The 19,099-nt window shown below is 36.0% G+C and overlaps 1 protein-coding gene across 5 annotated transcripts in view; it reads left to right on the top strand.

Annotated features, from left to right (window-relative positions):
* LOC121418530 (calcium permeable stress-gated cation channel 1-like) overlaps window positions 1–19,099 on the top strand; it is a 93,690-nt gene that overhangs the window by 31,995 nt on the left and 42,596 nt on the right. For all 5 annotated transcript variants that reach the window (XM_041612445.1, XM_041612446.1, XM_041612444.1 and 2 more), the window contains 12 exons: window positions 5,793–5,895; window positions 8,207–8,244; window positions 8,981–9,172; window positions 9,903–10,014; window positions 11,414–11,487; window positions 12,152–12,232; window positions 13,624–13,735; window positions 14,230–14,363; window positions 15,258–15,377; window positions 16,391–16,449; window positions 18,218–18,312; window positions 18,610–18,806. In XM_041612445.1, coding sequence (XP_041468379.1) covers window positions 5,793–5,895; window positions 8,207–8,244; window positions 8,981–9,172; window positions 9,903–10,014; window positions 11,414–11,487; window positions 12,152–12,232; window positions 13,624–13,735; window positions 14,230–14,363; window positions 15,258–15,377; window positions 16,391–16,449; window positions 18,218–18,312; window positions 18,610–18,806 — 1,317 coding nt within the window. The remainder of the gene's footprint in view (window positions 1–5,792; window positions 5,896–8,206; window positions 8,245–8,980; window positions 9,173–9,902; window positions 10,015–11,413; window positions 11,488–12,151; window positions 12,233–13,623; window positions 13,736–14,229; window positions 14,364–15,257; window positions 15,378–16,390; window positions 16,450–18,217; window positions 18,313–18,609; window positions 18,807–19,099) is intronic.

Raw genomic sequence — 19,099 nt, 5'->3', positions numbered from 1 at the left:
CCATGGTGCGGTCACAAGGTCACCCTTTTCCAACACAACCGCATCGGAGGGGGCGTGTCCAGTTGTCATGACGATTATTCGCCTTTTTCAGGACGGGCGCTCGTAAAAATAATGCGGCTTATTTTCGGGGTTTGTGAACGCAATTTTTATTGAATTATCCGCATTACTCTTAGGCGGCTAATTGGAGGATAGGTTTATGAAAGGGGTATAGAAAAGAAATCTTATATTTGCTTGTGCATGGGCCGGTCAACCACACTGAATTCACACACCTTGAGATATGATTCTATTGCTTGTAAGGTCGGGTATATGGGGTAGGGCTGTTTCCCAGCCATAGCAGGAAAGGTACTTTGCCTTGCGGGGGTTCGATGGGACATGTAGACCGATTGGCGTGATCGATCGTTTGCTTAATTCCCCGGGTGTGGAATTAATATCCGTTTTTGTGTGCCCATCGGGTAATGCGGAAAGCAAGATACTTTAATCACCCCGCAGAGTCATCCTGGATCTGTTTTCTGTTAAATGCATTTTTTTTTAAAGAATGGAGAAAGCAACAAATTTTAATCACCCGGCGAGCCGTACTGGCTCTGATTTCAGTAAAATGTATATAAATTTATAAAATGGAGAGAGTTAGATGTAATGTGTAAGGTGGAGATTCATTTCACTCTGGGATGTAGATCTGCATGTGTGTAGAAATCAATTGTGGATATTTAATGCACTTGCATCCATCCATGTTACAAAGTGTATCATTTGTGCATACATACTTTGGCTCTGCTGGTCAAATAAATGTGATCGACCATGTAGATTTCATTGAAATGATAGATTACTTCAGAAAATATTTCATACACTGCATTTCAACAGGCTATCAGTATTCTGTAAAATGAAGATTTATAGTTAGAACAATAATTTCAGAAGGATATTATATTATATAAATAGTGTACAATCTGTTGTACAATATACTGGATTATATGTACGACAAATATAAAATTATCCCGAGTGCAGGTTTATTTCACCGAGGCCGAAGGCCGAGGTGAAATAGGCTTGCACGAGGGATAATTTTATATTTGGAGTTCATATAGTCCAGTAATTGTATGATAGAACGTTCACTATTTATTATAGTAAATAGATCCCTCAATCTAAGCCCCCCATCATGGATTTTGCCATCCAAAAATCGAAAGTTATATTGTACATATGTACAATATAACTTTTTGAAGGGAGGTCACGTGGTACAAATCCAGCCAATCACAGCTCATATTTTACTACCACTATTTACTATGGATGAATATAGGATGAGCTTTTTATATTGGTTTGTAATGCATCCTTTTATGGTTTTATATTTGCATGTTAAAGGTCAAATTCACCTACACGTATGAATGAGAGTAGTTAATTGATATCATAGGGCTACAACATGTGCACAATACACATACGTACATAGAGGCAACTCTCTACACTCCACACACAGTGAAAATATATTCATCATATTTTATTGATCTGTTGGTAATTATCACCGCTACAATCACTCTGTTGTGGGATTATCGAATGGCTTTAAACCAAGTACAGGTGGATTCGAAAAGCTGGTACATGTAACTGAAAAATACAACCTGGGTCTTTTATTTATCATGTATTTAATGGCATTGTGAGAAATCTGAATCACAAGATAGTGAATTATTATAGCCTTTTGAAATGGGTTGATATATATATTTTTTGCATTATCTTAGATTGATTAACCCAATTACACATGATTAAAATATGGCTTGAATTCAGAGATGACGAGCTGCCCTTTGTTAGCATATAAATTATTAATCATATTCAAATATCATTACATTGATTACATATATATGTGGAAAGTATGAAAGATGTTTCTGAATTCCATTGACAGGCAAGAAAGATGAATATCAAAATTGGCAGCTACTGTACCCTGTGCATGCTCATTTTGAAATTTGATACTTGAAATTTGATTTTCTGATGATATTATTATGGGTTTTTTTTTAAAGAGATCTTTAGATGATATGAACCGAGCAACTATTCAATTAGGTGTGCTTCTGTTCATGTGATCTAATGTGAAGAAAATTAAACATTCTGCTCCATGTAGTTTACTGTATATAGAGTAATTTTACTGCATCTCAAGCAATAGGATAATGGTTTTAATCTTCTTATTTTGACCCAAAGGTCTGTCATTAATTAAACAAATGTATGAAAGGTAAACAAAATATTTGACACCATTTTGTATATTTGCTTTACACTAAAGTCTTTGGAAATTTATGATCTGGGGAAGCATTTCACAAAGTTTTCTTATTGATGAAACCCTCCCGTATATTCAAACTACATGTACTCGAGTTCCTTGCTGTCTCACGCAGAAAGGTATTGGCATATATAATTTGGCATTCAAGCTGTCATAATGAGAATTCATAATACAACCACTCGACCATTTGAAACAGAATCAATTTTGTAGTTTATTTTCAATAATGAAGCATCCATATACTAGTGATTACATGCTCATTGTGTCGTAGCCAGCGCTGGTTTCCTGTCAAATTTATCAATTCCATCTCTCCCTTTTCACAGCTTGTTCAGCAGTATTAATTAGATGAATTCACCTGCGATAGTGTGCACGTCACTACAGTTTACATGTACCGGTAGTATGTTGGAATGAGATGAAGTTACAATGGAGGCCTATACATGGTAGAGCTGTATAGGAGTGGTCCATATGACTGTGATTTTAATTTCAAAGTGCTGTGATTTTAGATCACTTTGATATTTTCCATAAAGTGGGTAATATCGATTGAAAGTTTAGCACATGTTTGAGAGACAGTAAATAAATGTTCAGCTATATAATAAAGGATAAGACTAAACTGCAAAAGACAAAAGTATGCAAACAATTATAGTTAATAATTTCTCTCTTGTATTTATCCAATTCTTAGGTAAATAGATTATTCTACCTGTTTGAATAATGGCTGATGATTCTTAGAATTTCACCTTTCAAGTAATGCTTTGTAGATGATTCAACATTCATTATCATTTTATTTTAAAAATTACGTCAGAGGTGCAAAACATAGGCATGAAATGTTCAACTATCTAATATGCTGTCAAATATAAATAGCATGAGAAACATAGACATGGAGCCACAGTAAAAAAAAAAAACCTGAATGTACACAAATGTCTATTTCTATTTGCATGCGAGTAGTAAATCTAGCCGGGAGCCATTAACAGATGCGTGAGAAGAGGGTTCTAATTTGCTCTGAAGCCTTAATTGGATCAATGGGTTGTCGAGGGTGTATGGCCTTTGCGCCTTCCATTAGCTATGTATTCTGTTGCATATAGGATGCGGCAATGGATCATGGCTGCAAATGGGGGTTTTTATGGCGGCACCTGCTGTCTTGACATTTACTTTGCATTTTAAATTAAAGAATTAGATCGCGATAATTCCTTGGGGTGTTAGATTACACGTAGAGTCTGGCTGCGGAAGGGTGCTTATCATGTACATGTATGTAGGCAATTACTTGTATGTTGTGAAGAGCTTGATTTGGAAAAATTATAGAAGCGATTGATATGACTAATATGTTTTCTTCTGCTGGATGGCAGAGATAAAAAAAAAATGAAATGCTCAAAAGAATTCTCAGAACTCCCCATTCACTATTCAATGGTTTTAGCTTATGCAGTGTTCCAGATTTATTATAGGCAATTGATTGTGAAAGAAATGACGTCTTCGGATTAATGAGTGATGTCTCAATAAGGCAATTTGCCTGCATATATTTAGTCCTTTGCCAGGACTGTTTCTACTTTTCAGTTATGTTGTTGATCAATAACACAATCTTTGACCTCTACGCCCGAAATGAAAACAGCCGGACGATTTCCTACCATCATCATGGTGAAGGGCGTGAAAGAGGGGATAGCACGATCACTGGGGAAGGCGCGCAGGGGATGGAGAATAAAGCAAATGGAGAGAAATAACAAGTACACCGACGTCTAGAATCTAGACTAGCATATATATTATGAAATGCATGAACTTTTCTTTACCGAAATTCTATAATGTAAACTTTCCATTCTTGATAAGAAAAGTTTATTTCATTGGTATAGAAGAAACAGGTGCATATCATACCTAATTTCTCTATACAAACTGAATAACCTATTTTTAATGAATTAACAGATTAACATAAAATGAAAAAAGAGCTCATATAATGAGTTCTTGCATCAAACATTGATTGAATGTTGTGTTCATATTCCATTTTCATGTAGAAAATCATGTTTGATCTACATGTTTGCCACATTTTTTTTTAATCTGTCAAAGTAGGATAGACTTTCACTTTCTAGTCATTTCTCCTTGATTTATGGCATATACCGGTATGCTTTCTCATGTCAAAAGTGAAGTACATTCAATCTCATGTGATCTCATTGTTCATGAATCATAAACACAATATTCTTGTCTAATTTCCTGGTAGAAGTGAACTTCAGAACCCATTAAATTACATGGTTAATATCTATTTTACTTACTATATTCTGCAACAACTCATCTTTCCAATGGCACCTAACCTAAATGGAAGAAATTGATGAGACTTAGTGAATAAATCAACTTCAAATTCATATATTTTCAGCCAATTTTGAGTATGCTAGTACTTTCATCACATTTATTTTTCACCTCTGTTTGCTTGAATATTTAATGCAATTTCATATCTTAAGCAGATGAAGAATATATTTTGCTTGACATAAACCATACTCGACCATGCACATTATAACCAATACTACCTAATGCAATATTTAACTGGACTGCACCTCTATGTGTGTGATTTTCTTATAACACCTGGGCCCCGTCTTCCAAAGAGTTACGATTGATCCGATCAATCGCAACTATGGACGGCCAGCAACGTCAACATGTATTATGCATGTTTGTTCAAAATATTTTCTAACTATGATGTATATTCATGCATTCACTATTTTCTTGGAAATTCATTGTGCTTCTCTTTGTGTACAAAGAACATTGTGCCAATATCCTATAGAAAAAAAATGACACTAATGGATTTCCATAGATTGAATAGAGTTACGATTGATTGGATCAGTCATAACTCTTTGTAAGACAGGGCCCTGCTTTTCACTGACCCTTGTCTGGGTTATTATATGCATAAGGCTCAGTGTGTTCAGTTGCTGTTAAATTTGCATTTTAATATAGAATTTTTTTTTCTATACTGTCTTTTTTCATTGTATTATATTTATTTTTTCTATATGAAGGAAATTAATGGTATTCTCTGTGTTTAAATACTAACAATATAATAATCCTCGTTGCATTCTCGTGCCACAGACATATCGGCAAAACCAATTCCAGACTGATCAAATTCATTATATTTAATGAGATCTTTAGCAATCATACCATTGGTCAATTGGGCCAGCTTCATTGTTGCCAGCTCCTGTAACATCAGGCAGACTGAAGAATAGTTAATAATTTCATATGAAATCTTGAGATGATCTTCTTTGCATTAAAGTGTATCTTTGGCCTTGCTTGCAGTAACATTAAAAAATAATGTTAATATCTAGTAATTGCATGGGGGAAACTGAAAGTTAATAAAATCTACTTTGCCTTTCTATGTGTACATGTTTGTACATCTACTGTACCTGTAATTTTACTACTGCTCGTAAATTGTGAAAATTATCATCTCTCGTGCCCTGTGCAATGAATCACAGCACAAAATATCTATTTTTTCAGCTCTCAATGAAAATAGCCTTTTTCAGAAGAGAAAAGCATAATTTTAATAACATGTATTTTCAATATATTGACAGAGCTTTATGATCTCCTTATTTTTTTCATTCAGATGGACAAGCATGTTCTATGGGGATCATAGCTCCCAGGGGAAGTCTAAGAATGTCAACGCTGACGGTGGGGCAGCAGACCATCCACCTCATTCTCGCGCACCGGTGAGTAGCAAATATAAAAATTCAACAATTATAATAAATTGGATGGCGCAGAATGGATTACCAAGAATACTCCAAGAGTTAGGGAATATTGCATGAATTGTTGATGAAGGGAATATTGCATGAATCATAGATGAGTGTAATATTGGCGCTAATGAGTGGAATATTTCTGGTATTCCATGAGAAAAAACATCCAATATACTGCTTAAGTCTGTAATGATTATTTTTCTTGAGATTGTGCAATAGAGCATATTTTGCACAGCAAGTTTTGCACATAAGACCATGTTGAATTTGACAGACTTTGGCGCATCGTGCTATACGCTCCGGAATTGAAATGAAATTGGAACACTACTGTGTCATACTTTGAAGTGATACATGTTTTTTTTTTATTATTGCTTATTAATGGGATAATTGTCACAAAAAAAATTATGAAAGTTGGGTTTCTTTTTTATTGAGATAAAGAAAGATAAGATGCTGAGAAATAAATTAATTCTTTGAGAAAGAGGGCAATGTAAAAACCATCTATTGCTAGTCAATTTAGCTCCAAAACTCAAGATTGGTCATGCAATTTACATCAATGCGCAAATGAAATTTACAATAGTTTCTGATAATTATCTTCGAACACACCCTAAGATTTTAAACATTAGTCTAACTTTCACAGGAAATATCTTCTATTCACTATCTTTCATTGTCCCATTACTTGATATTCACTATCCAGAATCCATGAATTTTAAATAAAGGTTTTGCTCTCTTTTCTATGCGTTAAAAGTTGTAAGGAATATGGTATTAGGCCAAATTTAACTCATTTGGAGACTTAGCCCACAGCTATGCAGGCTGGAGTTTATGGAAAACTTATTATATAGCAAAATCATTCATTAATGTACTGCCTCTGGTCTGCATCACATTGTATGGATACTGTATGTCTGAATATGGGACTTGGTCTACATCACAGTGTATACATGCAAATGTACGAATCCTACGGGTTTCGGTTTGCGGCAGTTATTTTCTCAACTGAATGTAAATCCCTCTGCTCCCTCCACATGAAACATGAACAGACATTATTTACATTTCCTGACACACTTTCATTTCCGTCGAGCAAATATACTTCAAGGGAAAGATCAGACATTTCGGCAAGTTGTTGAAACACTCGCATAATGCTCATGGGGTAGGGCGCCCACTAGCGTTGACCTTCGCACATCTGCACGCTGATGTGTACATAATAAATACAGGGGGAAAATGAGATAGGAGAATTTGGAGAGGTTTCAAGGGCAGTGTACAGGAATAATTCCATATTTTATTACCCAGAAAACTCAGAAATATATGTATCTTTGATTTAAGAAAAGAAAATTGAGTTTAAAAAATTATGAAATTTTCCTTCACCCCTTCACCATTTTTCTCATGTTTTATACACAACAAGATTGTAATACGCGAAGGTCAAAAAAGGTTGTTACTCAAATGCTGTGGGGCCCTCTTCCCGAGCGTTTCATTGCGCACTCTATGTAATGTCCAATCTTCCTCTTGTATCTTTTCTTCCAAGAGCTGTGACCCTGTAACATAAAGCTTAGCGATTGATCGTTGGAATGATTTTTACAATTGATTCCATTGATCATTGTGTGTGATTGATCGTTAAAACCAGCCCCTCAATCAATTGCTAAGGTGTATGTCACTGGGACCAGACCCCCATTGCTCTTGTATACCCCAAGTCCATGTGCTATCTCATTCGTACAGGCACGGTGTAATCTAGTCAAATGATGGCCTCCTGAATTTCCACACCTTCTCGCATCTTACATCCTCTCCAATCTATTACCCCTGGGCATGAACATGGCATCCTGGGAATCAAAACCGTAAAAGTAACATTAGAGAATGACCGAAATACTAAATGTCATTTTCATCCATCTTCCAAGAAGCTTGCATGAATTAACACCCACAAGTGGATTAAAGATGCATATACTGTCTTTAAGTCTGTAGCCATGATACAAAATATGTCTTCATTGTGTGGGGAGGGGGGCCATTAGAAATAGGTCAATGATAGTAACGAGCTGCCAACTGTTGCGTTTTTTACCAGAATTATTATGCTTTTTTTTCAACAAATTTTTCATTATTATTTTTAAATGTAAATTATTACTTTAGAAAAATACATACATACTTCTTGAGTGAAATAGAGCCAGTCTCCATGTTTGTATTTGGACACAAGACCAAGTTCATAATAGCATCTATCTGAATAGAGCCTGACAATGCAGTATAACACTGATTTGTCTTATGTTGAGTTTAACGTTATTCCTCATTCTTACACATTTGTTTGATTTCTATACAGGGACTGTGTGACTGGATCCCAGCCATATTCAGAATCAAGTAAGTTTTTGGCAGAATGTTATCCTTTTTCCCATGTTATTTGTTTTCTGGATTAGGGTGGTGAAGCATACATTTACAAATCATTATCAAGTAAATTTATCTTTTTTCATCAAGCTGCCTTTAATATGACATATGCTGCCAAAATTCTTCTTGTTTTTTTATTTGGTTAAGAGAGTATCTAGAGCATTGTATCCTGTTGTTGGTTGCTTGAAGAATCAGACATGGTGATGGTGATGGGGGGGGGGTGGTTTAGGGCTGAATCGGCTGAGAAATGGGAGAGGAGGTATATAGGTATGAACATTTTTAAGGTAAATATGTGAGAATAGAAATTTATGCTGGACGTACGATATTTGCTTTGAATAATTTGATCATGTTATGCTATCTTTATCTTGTAAATCATTCTTAGTCAAAAGCCCTGTCTTATACTGCAAGTCTTACCAAGAATTATGATTGATCCAATTAATCTTAACTACGCAGAGCCAGCAGTCCCCATATCTAGAAAGCATTTGTTTGTGAAATTGTTTGTTGGCTTGACAAATATGTGTGCTCCTTCTTGTTTTCAAAGGGACGTTGTGCATATTGCAGTAATGACATTGATGGATTCCCATAGTTATGATTGATGAGATCAATTGCAACTCATTAGTCTAACAAATTGGCTTCCCTTGTTCCTTGACCAATTTCTCAAGCATTTCCTTTTTCACTTGGATATAATCTCTTGTCTTCCCACCTTTCTCAGGGATGCAGATATCAGGAGCAACTCCGGGACGGATGCGGTCCAGTACCTCCAGTTCCAACGCTACCTGATCATCCTGATGATCATCATCACCTTCCTCAGTCTGGTGGTCATCCTCCCTATCAACTTCAGCGGCAGCCAGGAGCTCGGAACAAACAACTTTGGTCGCACCACCATCACCAATATCCCTAACAAGTATGTCCATATACAAATAGTGTACATCATGGAGGGCATTATTAAGAATTACACACACGAGAGGTACCTGTGAACAGTTCTAACACGCCCAAGACAAAGCCAAGGGCATTGGGACTGTTGTAGAGTTAACAAGTGTGGGTAATCATTCTACTGCCCGTGCAAAATGATGTGCATTATGTTTTATGATGTATATAGTGTGTGGATCCTTGTTATTTGGAAAACCCCCTCTTCACAAATCCATGACCAGTCAATAGAAGTAGTCATTAGTGCCAGTAATTAGCAAAAAGTACTTTTGTATAAATTAGCATAATTATTTTGTAAAAAATAACCATACAGTCATGCATATTACTTCCCACACTACCATTTTGCCAAATTTTTACAGCGCTTGCATGATCTCAAGGGGGTGATTTACCCCCCCCCCCCGACCACAGAATTCCGAAATAAGCCGGGCCTGGTTAGCAAGGCAAGCAGTTATTTGAGAGAACATTCATGAAGTGGAGTATGCTCTTGAGGATTTGCCGGAATGCCCCCAGGGTATGTAGAAAGTGCTTACAATGTGTGTGGGCATTCTATAACTCGACTGGGGTTATATCCGTAAATTGCTGTAAGAGACATATGACCAATGAATTACACCATATGTAATAGCAGGTTATTTTTTCTTGTCTGACCAAAAGTCTACATGATCTTAATATGACTGTGCTTGAAAATTCCTTTCTTTCTTGTCTTTCAGAGATAGCAAGTTATGGGCGCACACCATCTTCTGTATGCTGTATTTCTTGATAGTGATTCTCTTCATGCGTCACTTCTCCATGCATCTCCCCTATAGGTCAGAGACAGACACGGTAAGTACACCTCTTGAGATCGTTGACCATCCCAGAGGCTAGGCTGGAAAGGAATTTCTCAAGTGTTTTCAAGGTTCTGCAATTGTTCTTGCTGAGAGCAATATCATATCAAAATTTGGGCTGAGCCCTAGGGCAAGGCTATGGATTGTTTCATTAAAAATTGTATCATTGAATTTCACATATAGATGCTATAAGCTACTGGAAATTATTGCATCTGATTTGCTGAGAGCAATTGGTCAATGAAAATCACTGTCAAAACTCTTTGTGAAATGCTACCCTTTTCTCTAGTTCCATGTTGGGCAACATATCCTTTCTTCATTTGTTTTTTGGTCTCCACTCTGTAGTGTGCTTGGGGCAACATATTTAGAGTTGTTGCTTAAAAAGCATTTCTCAAGTGTTTTCAGTGCTTCACAATTGTATCTGCTAAAAAGAGAATTATATGTTAAAATTTGTGCTGAATCATAATCTCCAGTTCCATGTTGGGTAGCATAACCTTCAATTTTTGTTGTCTCCGTCACATGGTTTGCTGTAGGCACCATAGTTTGTTGCTTGAAAAGACTTACTAAAGTGCTATTAAGGATTTAAAATAGTTTTAGGTTACAACATTGCTAGCTTAAGATTACTATCGCAGAGTTTATCTGTATTTTGCTCTCCATTTTTTCTACAAATTTTGTATAGGTTTAGTGTTTTTAGAAATATGTTTTCAGTGTCCTTAACATATTTTCAGGTTGCTGCTTAAGTTATATCTGAAATGTTGTCATAAATTGTTCTCACTGGTAGTAGTTTCATGGAAAATTATCATTTACTGTGAATTTATAGTATAATTTGATATTTTGCTGCATGTTTAAAAATCCTGATTATTTCTCTGCAATGAAAGATGTTAGAAACATCATGTTTTGGGGTATTCTGATAAGTTCTGAGGTGTAAATTTAACTCACAATTGTTTATCACTTGAAACTGTCTCACTAGAAATAGTTTGACAATAGTTGCTATTCCTTGTTTTTTAATTCCTCCACCCTGCAAATAAATCTGTCAAATCATGATAATACTTTGTTAATGTTTAGGTGTGCAACTCTGGAATTAATGAGAACAGAGTAATAAATCAAATGCCATGGGTATCTGTTTTCGGTACTGTACGGTGCAATGTAGAGGTGTTATGACTTAGTGGATTAGTCTTCGTCTTTGAACCACAAGGTCCTCGGTTCAAATCTTACGACAGCACTTGCTTCATTTTTGTCAAGGCGTAAATCTACATTTATCACTCTCCACCCAGGAGTAGTAATTGGATTCCTTCATTGCTCCAGCACTTGATCAGGGTAACCTTTGCTAAAGTTGAGGTAATAGTGCTCAGTAACGATGTATCAGAAATGTTTCATATTATTTGTAAATTGTTTTTCAGGTATCTCGTACTCTTTTAGTGTCTGGTATTCCCCTAGAGAGGACAGATCCTGCCCTTATCAAACAACATTTCCAGTAAGTATTTTATTTCATATCCTTATTTTGAATACATGGTAAATGACCAAAATTATACACTCTAGTTTAAATACTGCAGGACTTGGCCTTATGCCACACAGGTGCTCTTATCAGTCAAAGTTAATGGAGTTTACAGTTCAAGGACCTTTCGGCATTAGGTTTAATAATTGGTAGCCAAGAGCAGAAGTCCAATCTTTCAGCATTTTCTGTGTACTCCATACTGTAAATCGAAGTGGGACTAAACAAGTAACCTTTCCCATTTTGCATTTGTTGAATCTTTTCTCTACAATGACAGAGAGGTCTGTACTTTCATAATGATGATGATGATGCTGACTACGACGATGACGATGATGATGATGATGGTGGTGGTGGTGGTGATGATGATGATGTTGGTGATGATGATGATGATGATGATGGTGGTGATGATGAAGATGATGATATAAAATGTTGCATTAATACAGTGCTATCTAGTTAGAAATAATAATTCTAATGTGTTTTTAATATTACCATTAGTTGCCTTAGGTTAGGCCAACCTTAGGCCAGCTTGGGGTAAATCCAGGCTATGCACAGTATACTGCACTCATTGTTTTTTTTTCTCCATTACATTATTTTTTTCTTGTTGTAAGTTGCTTTGACTATTCACTGTACTTTTTTTTTCTGACAGGGAGGCCTATCCTGATGTAGTTGTTACAGACGTACAGTTTGCTTATGACATAGCAAGACTCAAGAGGCTTGATACACAGAGGTATTCTATACAGATATTAAGTTCATTCTTGATTAGCCGTGTATGAAGGAAGGGGGGGGGGTTTCAACCATCCCCACCCCCCTTAGCGTTGATGTTCTTTGTTTTTGTCTCACCTGCATAGCAGAGTGAGATTATAGGCGCCGCTTTTCCACCGGCGGCGTCAACATCAAATCTTAACCTGAGGTTAAGTTTTTGAAATGACATCATAACTTAGAAAGTATATGGACCTAGTTCATGAAACTTGGCCATAAGGTTAATCAAGTATTACTGAACATCCTATTAGAGTTTCATGTCACATGACCAAGGTCAAAGGTCATTTAGGGTCAATGAACTTAGACCATGTTGGAGGAATCAGCATCGAAATCTTAACCTGAGGTTAAGTTTTTGAAATGTCATCATAACTTAGAAAATATATGGACCTAGTTCATGAAACTTGGACATAAGGTTAATCAATTATCACTGAATATCCTGCGTGAGTTTTATGTCACATGACCAAGGTCAAAGGTCATTTAGGGTCAATGAACTTTGGCCGAATTGGGGGTATCTGTTGAATTCCCATCATCACTTTGACAGTTTATGGATCTGATTCATGAAACATGGACATAATAGTAATCAAGTATCACTGAACATCCTGTGCGCATTTCATGTCACATGACCAAGGTCAAAGGTCAATGAACTTTGGCCGAATTGGGTGTATCTGTTGAATTACCATCATAACTTTGAAAGTTTATGGATCTGATTCATGAATCTTGGACATAAGAGTAATCAAGTATCACTGAACATCCTGTGCGAGTTTCAAGTCACATGATCAAGGTCAAAGGTCATGTAAGGTCAATGAACTTTGGCCATGTTGGGTTTTTTTGTTGAATAACCATCATATCTCTTTAAGTTTATTGGTCTGGTTCATAAAAAGTGGACATAAAAGTAACCATGTATCACTGAACATCTTGTGCGAGTTAGAGTAGTTTTCAAAGTCAGCACTGATGCTATATTGAACCGCGTGATGCAGGTGAGAATGCCAGAGGCATTCCACTTGTTTTGTTTTTTATTTTGCTTGAGGTCATTGACAATTAAATACCATCTAGAGTATTCACCAGACTACACAACTCCACATTAAAAAATCTCACAGGAGATTTCTGTCGACCCACCCCCCCCTGAAAAATCCTGTGTACATGCTTGCCCTCGATTAAATACTTGGATTAAAGATGACGTATTTCCATAAATCTAGCTTGTAAAGTTTGTATACCGCATTGATCGTGATGGATTTGTTTTTTTTCAAATCATTAAGATTATGCATATTGCATATTGTTTGGACAGAAATAAGCTGTGATATAAGCCCAGGACATGCATGTATTTCAAGTTATATCATGCTGATGATTTAATCCTTGCAGACGAGATGCTCATCTAAACAGGCTTCATTGTGAGAGGATTTACCAGAGGACCACCCAGCGCCCCACCCTCAGACCTGGTACTTGTGGACAGCTGGGATGTGGAGGACCAAAGGTATGTTTTTATGAAAGCTACCTTTTGAGAGATTATTCATGGAAGAGAGTGGAGGAGCATCAGTAATATTTTTGTTAACTCCCATTTTATTAGTGTATCTGAACCCATAGACTACAATCAAGATTTATTGAGCAATTTTGAGAGTTCTTCATTCTGAGTGGAGTTCAAAGTTATTGTAGTTTGACTGAGGAGAATATGGTACAGTACTGTAGTTCGGAAGTGTTTTTTTTTTCTTTTTGGGCGGGGGGGGGAGTGTGATATCTGGACATATGAACGGATAAAAACATATTTTTGGTTATCCCTACACAGATAATGAATAGCATGAATGATTATGAGGATTTGTGCTTTGCAATATTTTGTGACCTTACTTTTGAACCATTTATTTGATATTGCTCGTATAATTCTTTAGATTGCCAATTTTTCCCCCTGGTATATATATTTATTTCAAACCATATTCTTTGGTGAAGCCCATTGATCCTTCTGCTTGGTTATAGGTTGATGCTATTGAGTACTATGGCAACGAGGAAGAGGCCCTCACTGTTACTGTTGCAGAGGAGAAGAGAAAGGCTCTGAAGAGCAACCTTGGTATGGCCTTTGTGTCAGTGCACAGTGAGACTATGGCTACAAAGTAAGTGTCATAGGATCTCTTAAGAATATCACACACTTTTTGAGTATGGATAGAGTAAAATTACTGTTTTTTCAGATTTCATCATCATGATATCAGCCATGTTCAGCCCACTGCAAGGCGAAGACCTCAAGTTGATGTCTGTCAAAGGTGCTTGTCAAATGTGCTGATGCAATGCAATTTATGCCAATGAGCTTTGTGAGCTCGTCACTCCATCTCAATTTCTGATTTATATTTATAAAATGCAAATTCTGTGTTCTTTGGTGACATACGTGTACAGATCATATGATAAGCAATGGATGACTGAATGAATGATTGAAGAAATTATTGAATGAAGTATTTAGTGCATGCAGATATGAATGAGTGGGTGATAATAATAATAATATATAGTATTTATGAGGCACCAATCATCTAGTTGGCTATTCAATGGCACACTGTATACTACTCCAGCTGCTTAAGGTGCTTGGCGCATTGAAGGAATTAATCATGCTTGGTACCCTGTCACCTCACCCGGGTTGAGTGCAGCACAATGTGGATCAAATTCTTGCTGAAGGAAATTATGCCGTGGCCAGGATTCAAACCCGGGACCTTTTGTTTCAGAGTCCGGAGACTTCCGGATGGGTGGCTAGATGAGTGGAGGAATAATTTCATATGTGAAGAAGTTCATGTGTTCATACTCACTAAAATAAAATAAGTTTATATGTAAATGAGGGAATTATCTAATAAATACATGCACAAATAAATAATGAATGGAATCAATATATAAATGTGTAGATACATATTTCATTAGATAATTGATTGAATGTGTAAATTAATGAGGAGGTAAGAAAATAAATGTATTAATGAATAAAAATATATGAATGAATGATAAATGAATATTGATTTGTTGTTGTTCAGGATTGTGACTGACTACGCAACCCTAAAGACAGGTCCTCCTACAGTATCCAGTGTTAGCAGACAGCTACATTCTACTGTATGGGAAGTAGACTTTGCTCCCAAACCTGATGACATCATCTGGTGAGATATTAATTCATTTGTAGACCCATCCAAGATTCTGAAATTCATTCTTTTTTATGTTGGAGATTCCTCTCTTTTTTTTTGGGGGGGGGGGTGTACAAGGGTGTAGAAGGATGGCAGCTTTGATGTAAATTTCCTTCTCAATTTCATAAAACTTGTTATTTGAATGAATACTGAAAGTTTATGACAGGTTTTGCTCTGCATCTAACTAAACCCAATCAGTAGCTTTTAACAGTAGCTTGTTACCTTCTATAAAAAAAACATGGTGGTGATATTTTACAAATGTGTGCTTAGATAACCCAGTTTCTGTTTTAAATTGTACAGTAGTTCAAATTCTGGTGTGAATTTTTACTATTACAAACTCTGTATAACTTTCGATTTTGGAAAATTCGTTTATCGACCGTGTTGACCAATTCATAGGCAAGTTAAGGAAAATTAAACAACAGCATTTCTTTTCAAACATGTAATCATGCTCTTGGTTTCAGTATTGTTTGACTGCTTGTTTTTTTTTTTAAAAACCCTCTGTCAAATAATAGTTGACATTTTTGTAATGTAGTTGAACAAATTTCTACTTTAACTTCGATAGTGAGAAACAATTTTTTTTTACTTTAAATACTCCAATAAGGTTAGCATAATTCAATAATAGTATAAAATGATAAATTCTATGATCATCTCATCATAATTAACCCATTCCCTCCTGGCGGGTGTCTCATGAAGCTGTTCGTAAGTTAAGAGCGATTTTAAGAGCGACTGGTGGTCCTGTCTTGCGGTAAATGGTACACACCATTGGCGATGATTTAGCGCGTGAGATAGGATCACCAGTCATTCTTAAAGTCGTTCTTAACTTAATAACAGCCGTTTCATAACAGCTTTATGAAACGGCCCCCCGGAATCATCACTCCCCGTCTTACACACATGGGAACATAACAAGTTAGTATTCTCTTGATTAATTCTTCACAGAAAGGTTTCATGTTGACATTTGAGTACATATTTCCCCTTTTTTTATTTTCCAGGGAAAATCTCTCCATCAGTCCATATGTATGGTGGCTCAGTGTCATCTTAATCAACATTGGTAAGTTGGTTGTTTAATTGAATACTTCATTAGGCATGTCAACACCATATTTTTCATATACAGTGCTTCCTAGGAAAAAAATAATCCCATATTCAGATATAACTAGGTAAATAAAAAAAAATATTACAAATTTGATGCTGAAAGTGAGAGAGTGAAATCTCCTCTCTGGTTTGAAACCAAACCATTGTAAATCGTTCACACATTATGGGTTACTAGCAATATATACTGAGGTATGTCAGAAATATTTGCCCAAAAACTTACTTATAAATCTTGATAAACTTTAAGAGGAGTTGAAGAAATTTAGCAAAGAATACAAACTAATGCCAATGAGGCACCCCTTTCTTACGCCAAGCTGTTGTATCCTTAAAAATCATCTGATGATGATTTAAATGAAATAGCCTATATCATTAAAAAAATGAAGGTACAGGAAAAAAAATTGGATAAAATTAATGTCAGGGAATCCAGGTTCTGTTCTGGGACTCACTGTATAATGTTGACATAGTACTTGGAAATCAACAGACGATAGATTCAAGGGTGATGTGGAGTATGGAACAACATATTGTCGCACTCACCAAGAACCGTCCTCTCTGCGCACTTCAATGCGAAAGTTAGTTTTGCAGAACATGCATTTAAAGAAAAGCTTTTTTAAAACCAGCAAAAAGTGCACCTACAAGGAGAGCAAATTATTTACCAGTGTCCTTGTTCGATAGTGCAGGTTCCAAAGTTTCATCCTGTATCTTTATATTTTCTTGAAGTGAATTATTTACGCCACAATGGGCATCATAACAGAGAGGACGGTTCGTGGAATAGATACAGTGCGCTAACTTTATCGTCGAAGTGCGCAGAGAGGACGGTTCGTGGTGCGTGCGACGATATATGAAATTGTGGAGGGGGGGTGTTCCATCAACAAAAAGTGAATACTATCTGCCTAGATGTACTGATTATTTTTTTTTAAGGTTTCTAAATCACTTTACAGTTATAAAAACATGGTTCCCAGCCCATCGGGGATTTCGAGGAAAATTATTCTACTTTTCCAGTCAGGGAAAAATCAGGAAATTTGATTTTAAAAATACTTCAAATCAGGGAAAAATTCCTCAAATGAGGACAAAATCAGGGAATTTTGTTTGGCCCCGTAGTCAGTCAGACTCTTTGCACATTCCAACATGAACCAGTGTTGGAAGTGACATCTTTAACATACTGTCTTGTAATATAATGATATGGTAATAGGATTGCCTTGAATCGACCTCTTTCTGTATAAGGTGTGGAAAGGATGGCTGTATGAGGAGAAGGGAGGCCATTGCATGCCTGTGTAATAGTACTAATACATGCAATTCACTGCAACAACTTAGAAAACATGCGGAACTGGGACCGGGTTTAAATAATTATCAAGGAATTTTAAATTTCATCAGGGAAATGTCAGGGAATTTGTTTTCATGAAAAGCTTGGAACCCTGTAAAAAGCAATTATGAATAACTTAATACATACTTATTTCAAATTTATATTTGGTTGTTGTAAATGTATTTTGGAAAGATGATGCATGAGTAGCTTTGTAATAGTCTTCTCATCTCTTACTTTTACAGTGATATTGTAATACTGAAATGGGCTTGTCATTAGGTGATCTTTGAAGGTTTACATGGTAGTACAGATAATGTGGGAGAGGTTTACGGTTCTCCATGTGATTAGTCCTGAAATGGTCTGTTGGATGATAATTTGATTGGAATGAAAATTCAAAATGATCATTATTATTATTGTTTTGCTTTCTATTCAGCTCTGTTTGTGTTGCTTTTCTTCCTGACCACACCATCTGTTATTATGACCACTCTGGATAGTACAAACTACAAAGATGCTTTAGCTGAGGCAAAGGTAGATATTCAAATTCACTTTAAATTTCATTTCTATTCATTTGTTAATGATAAGCATTATATATATATATATACATATTTCCTCCACTGGCTTGTTGTGAACATGTACTATGTACATATGAGAATTAGAAATATTACCATAAACTGGATACAACTTCACTAGTGTTTATGATGTTAAACATGCAGTACAAATTGGCAAATATTAGTTGACTTGCCAAACTCTCTTTGTAATAATTCTCAATCTTAACCTATTCTCAAGCAAAGTTATTATTTGAAATCTTTTTTTCCTTCTCAACAGTCTCCCTTCTTGTCTCAATTCTTGCCGACCCTCCTTCTGTGGACGTTCGCTGCCCTCCTGCCTCTGCTAGTAGTCTACTCCAGCTACTACTTTGAGTTCCATTGGACACGTACTAAACTCAACCATACAATCATGAGGAAAACATTCATCTTTCTCCTCCTTATGATCCTTATACTGCCCTCTCTTGGTCTTGCCAGGTAAGGTCTTTCTATCTGGCTTCATTTTGTGTGTAAATGGGAGTGAAATTCGATTAAATATTTGATGGATGGCTTGTTCACAGGTTAAGAAATTGAAAGCAATTGCTATTTTCTATATGAAAGATAATTTTAAAAGTAAATGTTTGGCTCCAATCCAGGGCATAGCAATATTGACCTCCCAGTCGTGTATGAAAAAGAGTTATGATTAATTCAATCAACCCAGATATAAAAATATATCATTGTCACAATGTCAAATATTTCGTACAGGAAATTTGCACAATATCTCTTTTGAA

This window comes from Lytechinus variegatus, chromosome 7, assembly GCF_018143015.1.
Source record: "Lytechinus variegatus isolate NC3 chromosome 7, Lvar_3.0, whole genome shotgun sequence".
Taxonomy (NCBI): domain Eukaryota; kingdom Metazoa; phylum Echinodermata; class Echinoidea; order Temnopleuroida; family Toxopneustidae; genus Lytechinus; species Lytechinus variegatus.
This window is presented reverse-complemented; position numbering and strand designations above follow the sequence as displayed.